General features: G+C 43.0%; 1 protein-coding gene across 1 annotated transcript; it reads right to left on the bottom strand.

Moving 5' to 3' along the window:
* Positions 1–231: 231 nt before the first annotated feature.
* On the bottom strand, positions 232–1,383 carry LOC112717777 (uncharacterized). Its single transcript, XM_025769720.1, has one exon. The coding sequence runs from the start codon at positions 1,381–1,383 to the stop codon at positions 232–234; it is 1,152 nt and encodes a 383-aa protein (XP_025625505.1).
* Between the last annotated feature and the right edge of the window lie 5,703 nt (positions 1,384–7,086).

Genomic DNA, 7,086 nt, shown 5'->3' with positions numbered 1-7,086 from the left:
GGAAATCGGCAGGGATATCAATCCATCTGGCTTGATGAAGTGGTCGCCTAATCCGATGACCCCGTGCTGGTGAGTCGATAGGTCGGCGTCCCTTAACCCCAGTGCATCGAACACGTTGCGGAACATAATGTTCGAGTCTGCTCCCGTGTCGACAAGGATTCGTTTGACGAGGCCGGTTCCCACTCTGGCCGTGATGACCATGGGTGGATTTTCAGGGGCCTCGTCGAACCACTAATCTTCCGGTCCGAAAGAGATAGATGGGGGCTTCTTAGAGCTTCGCATCGGCGAGGAGGAGACCGCCAGGACCTTGGCGTCTTTCTTGTGCGCCGACCTCGACCTTGGTGCAGTGTTTTTGGCGGTTACTACGTTTATTACGGTGAGACCGTGGTCTTTATCTTCTGGCTCTTGTCGCCGCTTTGCCGACCGGGTCTTGACTTCCTCAACTTGGTCGCGATGTCGCCTCCTCGGCTCCCTTATAAGATGGGAGAATTCTGTTAGTTTACCGTCCCTTATCGCTTGCTCTAGTGCATCCTTCAGGTCAAAGCAGTCCTGTGTTTGGTGCCCATAGCCCTTGTGGTAGTCACAGTAGAGGCTCTTGTTTCTCCCCGTACGGTCCTTGAGTGGCCGGGGCTTCGACATGATTCCTTTCTCAGCTATTTGTTGGTAAACTTCCATGATGGGAAGAGTGAGTGGAGTGTAGTTGGTGAATTTCCCGATCCGGGGAAACGGTCTGGGTGCCTTGCTCGGCCCTCCCTCTTTGGTTTGTGCTTTCTGTCTCTCCCCATTACCTTGTTGCCTAGGTTGATTGTAGCCGGAGTGTCGCTTATTGGCAGCCACGACCTGGCTGACCTCCTCATCATTTATGTACTCCTTAGCTACCGTTTGGATCTCGTGCATCGTCCAAACCGGTTTCGTGGTGAGGTGTTTTCGGAAGTCCTCGTTGAGGGGGCCGTTCGTCAGGTAGAGGCTGGCCACCGAGTCGGTTAGGCCGTCAATTTCCAAGCATTCGTCATTGAAGCGGTCCAGGTATTTTCTGTTCGGCTCCCCGGGCCTTTGAGTTATACCGAGCAGGTTGATCGAGTGCTTTGCCTTTGCTATTCGTGTTGTGAATTGAGCTAAGAAGGCACGGTTGATGTCTGAAAACCCATAGATGGATCCCTGCGGGAGGCCGTTAAACCATCGGATCGCAGGTCCAGCCAGGGTGACCGGGAAGGCCCGGCACCTCACCTCGTCTCCTACTCCCTCCAGATTCATTCTAGCCTCGAAGGCCATGAGGTGTTCTAGAGGGTCTTGAGTTCCATCGTATCTCATGTCCGTTGTTTTGTCGAAGTGCTTCGGCAACCGGACCTCAAGGATGGACCGATGGAACGGGGTGGCGCCCATTATCACGGGTCACCGTGTCCTCACAGGCCTCCCTTCTCCGTCTTTGCGATCTCGTCCCGTGTGGCGCGTTTCCTTGCCTCGGGAGTAGATGATTGTGTCGTTCCGTCTTCTCGGGATGAGCGAATCTTCTCGGGTGCTTTCCGCTTCCGTTCTGGAAGCGGAGGCGTGCCGGGGGCGACTCCTGTGGGAATCCCTCTCTCGGCTTTCAGGGGATGGCGAGTAGCTAAGATCGGTGGTCCGTCGATCGTGCTCCTGATCGGTTAGTTGTCGTTCCAGGTTCTGGACCCTATGGCGTAACTCCTGCATTATTCTGGCGCTGTCACCGTCAGTTCCTCCGAAGGGTCGCGTCTCTCGCGTCCTTGTGCGTGGTTCGGTTCGTTGTTGGGGGGACCTTCGTCGCCCTCCTGGTGAGGCGACAGAGGCTGCCCCCTCTGCGCCGGCTGTTCGGCCTTGGTCTCCAAAGCCCGGCACAACTTCCATTTAGGCGTCCCCACAGACGGCGCCAATATTCGGTTGAACGGTTACCGGACGGTTCGGGTGGATATTTGAGGAGGTGGGAACGCTTCAAATGCGGTTGTGCTGGGATCGGGTCTGCCGGGTAGCCGAACTCTCGTTGTGGAAGGAAGGAGGGGGTGTCACCTGCAATGACACTCCGACGATCTAGTCAGTTAGTGTGCAGATGAGAAATTGGTTAGGTGGAATATGTGACGTACCTTGGGGGAGGGGTAGGACCCTCCCCTTATATACTATGTCAGATGTGGATCCCACGAGGGCAGAATCTGCCTTCTTCAAAGTTTCCTTGTACAGCTATGGCGGCCAGCTATCCCAGATGCGTGTTCGGGTCGGATATGGACGCATCATCCAACCATTCAGGTCGGGTGGTAAATAGGTTAGGTCGGCATGAGTTTCCTTTGGGCCAGGCCGTAACAAGTATTTATCCTATTAACTACGATTTCAACCTTGGTTCCCCCTCTTAGTGTCAATCTCATCACTATTATTATTGACATTAACACTTAAACATAAATTTCTACAACTCGCCTCAAATTTAATGGTTCTATTTTTCCCGTAAACGAACCACCGCTGCGGATAATCACAATTTGTGCTTTTTTTTTTTTTTGGTGCCATCGTAAACAGTTATCAACAGCTATGCTATATATGTGACGACAAGTTAAAATAGATTATGTAAAATTTTGTAAACTGCTACAACGGATAATAGTTTATAGGTATAAAGAGTAAATTGTTCTCACATGTAACGAAAACTCAATTGTTGTAGTTACGTAATTTGAATCCTCTAAATGATTTAATAATGTAAATTGTCTAAATTAAAAAAATAGCATATAATTAATTAATTGAATGCGACGCACAGGTGCAGAGCATGGATGGATGGAGAATATCAGAAAAATGATGAGGAATGGTAGGGTTATATTATAGTGACGAGTCAACAGTACTTGTTTGTCCTCATTGAGTTACGGTCACGCGCGCAAATGTATGTGTTGGCATTTGCCACGTGTCACTTGTGCCTCTTTGCTTTTGCACAAGCACATGACACGCCAACACCTGACTTTCTTTCTTTTTAGGATTTCTTTTTTATTTGGATACCATTTTGTTTCTTCCTTCTAAAGCTTTTCTGTTGCCAACTCAATTCGGAGAAAATGTCCAAAATTCTTGAAGTAGAATCTTAGCCAGCTTGTTCCACATACATACATTCACATCATTACTATAACTGGGGATATATCAACCCGCATTATTTATACCCATGTTAAAATTTTATAGGAGACACTTATGATGTTATGCGGTTTGGTCAAATTATTTAACAAATTTAATAATTATTTTTATGTAAAAATATCTTTATATTAATATTCATCATAATATAATACATAATAAGAGGTATAATGTATAACTATGTAGAGAAAACGTAACTTTCGATTTGTAGTTTAATTTTATAGGTGATTGCTACGGTACGATGATAAATTAATATGTACCGATACGTTTAAGATATGGACAAATAATATCAAGATATGTGGAATTTATTTTCCACGTCAGCATTTAATTTTTTCTTTTTTAAATATATAATATATTACCACTTTTACTAAAACATCTTTTTAATTAAATAAAAAAAATATTTATTTATTTAATTTTATAAAAAGACTTAAACATCTTTCCTTTATTTGATTAAACAAAAATATCCTTTTAAATTAATCAAATTTTAAAATTAAAAATTAAACAAAACAAAAATATATCTAAAAAAAATTGTTTTTGAAATCTAGGTTTCAGAAATCCTTTTCATCTTGTCAAGTTCTTCTAATAAAAAATTGTTTCTGGGTTTCAAAAATCTTCTTCATCTTCTCAAGTTCTTCCCTCCCCTTCGTATCCCTCTCTCTCTCTCCCTGGAGCTCGGTCTCTCTCATCTCTCTCACAGTGGCGTCGCCGTTACTCTCTGTCTCGTCATCGTCTTGCACATAGTCGCGCGCGCCTTCGTTGCGCTCTTCGTCGCTGGCGGCAGAAGCAGCAGGTTCAGGGGCTCGTCGTCTTCTTGCTTCGAGTGTCGCCGTCAGCCTCCTTCGCGCAATCAGAAGCTGCTTCATGATTTGGTGAGTTCTAACAAAGGTAGGATTTTATTGTTCCAAGTTAGTTGAAACTTGAAACCGTGACGCTGATGTTTTCTTCCCTTTTCATCGCCACAAAGAATCCTTATATTCTGGCTCACCCACTTCGCTAGATCACACTGTCATTTGATGATTCCATCAATATCATTGTTTATTTAGTTGTTAATCAACCACTTTGTTAATGTAAAATAAATTGAAATTCTAGGTTTGGGTAAAGTGGGGACAGAGACGCCAGTTCATTCCCCAGAACAAGCTAGGTAACTTAATTGATAATTTTTTATAATAGATCAGTTGTTCATTCCTTCTTTGAATTGTCCAGTTATATTTAGGTCTTCCTAGTTTGTTATTAGTGCAACAATTGTCAGTGATTTGACTTTTAGGTTGGATACTACCTGATTTTGTTACAAAGTAGAAATTTGCTTCGATTCACACGTTCACTGTATCAACTGGTCTATTCACTCACATACAGCTCATAACAAGCATGCCAGTAGCATTTGTCATAGTATACGTAATCTGTAGCTAATTAAAATGCAGATTTTGATTATTTGGGAAGTCTTTTCTTGAACAAATTTTACAAAAATATATTCCTGTTGTTAATTTTGTCAATTCTTGCTTGTTTAATTGAAGCCATAGTGTTTGCTTTAATTCTGAGGTTAGAGAATAAATTACTACTATGATATGGAGAAGTTGAAACAATGATATTTTCAATTCTTCACAGCCTTGGTCTGATGATAATTTGATATTCCTCATCCCAGCCTTGGGAAGAGCTTAATTTGCTCATGCAGGTGGATCTTGCCTCTGCTCTGTCTTTCCTTGTCGTTTTATCATTGTAAGTGTTTTTCGTGGCTTTTATAAGGACTTAGTTTGATGACAACGTTCAATGTGTTTTGTTTCTCTTTAAGGAATAATGAGAATAGATCTTTCCTACTGTGTTTCTATAGAATTATTTAGTTTGATGACAACGTTCAATGTCTTGGCTCTTTTATTTTTCATATCCATTAAAATGATGTTGGATTAAGCTTTTGTAAAACCCGGTTAATTAACGGCTAATTAACCCATAAATGAGAATTTATTCTGGAAAGTCTAAAATGTGATTTTCATGGCTAAATGTGGTAGAGGAGATTGAGACGAGAATTTCGGTACCAATTTTATAGAATTCGGACCAAGATTGGACCGAATGGGCCAAACCGGGCCAATTGGACCCAAAGTGGGCCCTTGGCCCAACATAACTTAACCAAAACCCTAGTTTTCAGCACTCTCTCTCCTCATTTGTTACACACACAAGCTGAAATTAGAGAGAAAGGGAGGAAGAACACTCTCTCAAGTTCTCTCCCTTGGTTGATCTTCAAACCACCATAACTTTTGATCTAGAGCTCCGATTGCCGCTCCGTTTGCGGCCACGCGTTCACCGTGGAGAGCTCTACAAAACCCATACAACCAATCTTGAGGTAAGTCACGTGTTGCTGTTCGAAATCTCAGCCCTTATTTTCGAGTTTCATGGGTGAAATGTTGAGATTTCGGGTTCTTTGATGTTATAGGACCCAACTCTCTTGAAGGAGAAGGTTAATCTTGTCTCCTTGGACCTTGGGTGTGGTAAGGTTCTTAACCCTAGTGTAATTTTGTTGTTTTATGATGTTTGGGTTTTGAGATGTGTGTATGGGTATGATGGTTGTGGCTTAGGTTGTGTATGTATGGATATTGGAGCTTGATTGGTGATTTTGAAAAGCTTGGAAAGGGTTTGGTGGTGAAAAATCTGTTCTTGGAGGTGTTGAGGCCTTGAGAGCTTGTGGATAAGTGGTTTGGAAGTGCTCCGGTGGAGCTTTGGGAAAATCGGCTAAGGTATGGTTTCGGTTTCCCGTATCTAATATGTAATGTGGTAGGAAATACTTAGGCTAGAGGCCCTAAGATAGGCATTGAATGGTTGATGTTGTTGAATGATTGAGATATATGATGTGGTCGTATATGTGATGATGATTAATGATGCCTTGATGGTATGATGTATGAGAAATATGCATGTTGTGATATATGCTTGATGATTGGTTATAGTTGAATTGTGGGTTGAATCATGTTGATGGTGAGTATGATGTTGATTGTGTACAATAATGATTTATTGGGATTGGTGTTGTTGGAATTGGCATGAGGAAGAGTACATGATATGTCAATATGTTTGAGTTTGAGCCACTTGGGTGTAGTGGGTTAAAATGATGAGATAATGATTTGGTAAATTGTGGTAATGTGTCAATGTGTGAGTTGAGGAGGCTTGATGTTGAAATTGATATATTTTGATTGATTTTAAAGAAAAGGGATGAAAATGGCATGTTTTGATTGATTTTGAAAAGAGTTGGAAATGGCTTGTTTGCAAATGGCACTTTGTGGTTTTTATGAAAAATATGGTTTTTGGGCATACTTTGGTGGGACATAACTTGGCTTACGGATCTCTGTTTTGTGCTAAATCTATTTATAAATGAAATTGGATCCGGGATGTCCATGCCGTTCGAAGAACGGGTGAAAAACGATTTAAAATGAGAAAGTTATGTCCGTTGGAAGATTGGGGTTTAAATTGGTGAATTCTGCAGCTTTTAACTTAGAAAATTTTTAGCAGAATGACCCCTTGCGCGTGGGCGCACTTGGCGCGTGCGCGCCGTTCTTCCGGAAAATGCCATCCACGCGTGAGCGTGATGTGCGCGGGCGCGCCGATTGTGCTGCACCCAATGCCCAGCCATTTTCCAGAGAGTTATGCCAGAATTGTGCCAGTGTTGTGCCTGGGGCACGAGGACACCCACGCGTACGCGTGGTTGACGCGTGCGCGTCGATTGGCAAATTTTTAATCCACGCGTTAGCGTGCATGACGCTTGCGCGTCGATGAATTTTTGAGGCCATCCACGCGTGCGCGTGGAGTGCGCGTACGCGTGGACCTGTTTCCATCCCAAAGTTGATTTTTGAGTTTTAAAAGCCAAATTTCATACTCTAAGCCTCCGATCTCACCACTTATATCTTAAATCATTATGATATGCCTAGCCATGAGAGAAGGAGCTAGTGGATGTGGTAACTTGCGAGTAAAGCAAGGGAAAATGAATAATCAATGAGGATCATTGAT

Source organism: Arachis hypogaea, chromosome 10 (genome assembly GCF_003086295.3).
Source record: "Arachis hypogaea cultivar Tifrunner chromosome 10, arahy.Tifrunner.gnm2.J5K5, whole genome shotgun sequence".
NCBI lineage: Eukaryota > Viridiplantae > Streptophyta > Magnoliopsida > Fabales > Fabaceae > Arachis > Arachis hypogaea.
This window is presented reverse-complemented; position numbering and strand designations above follow the sequence as displayed.

Bases quoted from the DNA above. Each gene is read 5' to 3' on its own strand.
- LOC112717777 (XM_025769720.1), bottom strand. From the start codon at position 1,383: ATGGGCGCCACCCCGTTCCATCGGTCCATCCTTGAGGTCCGGTTGCCG.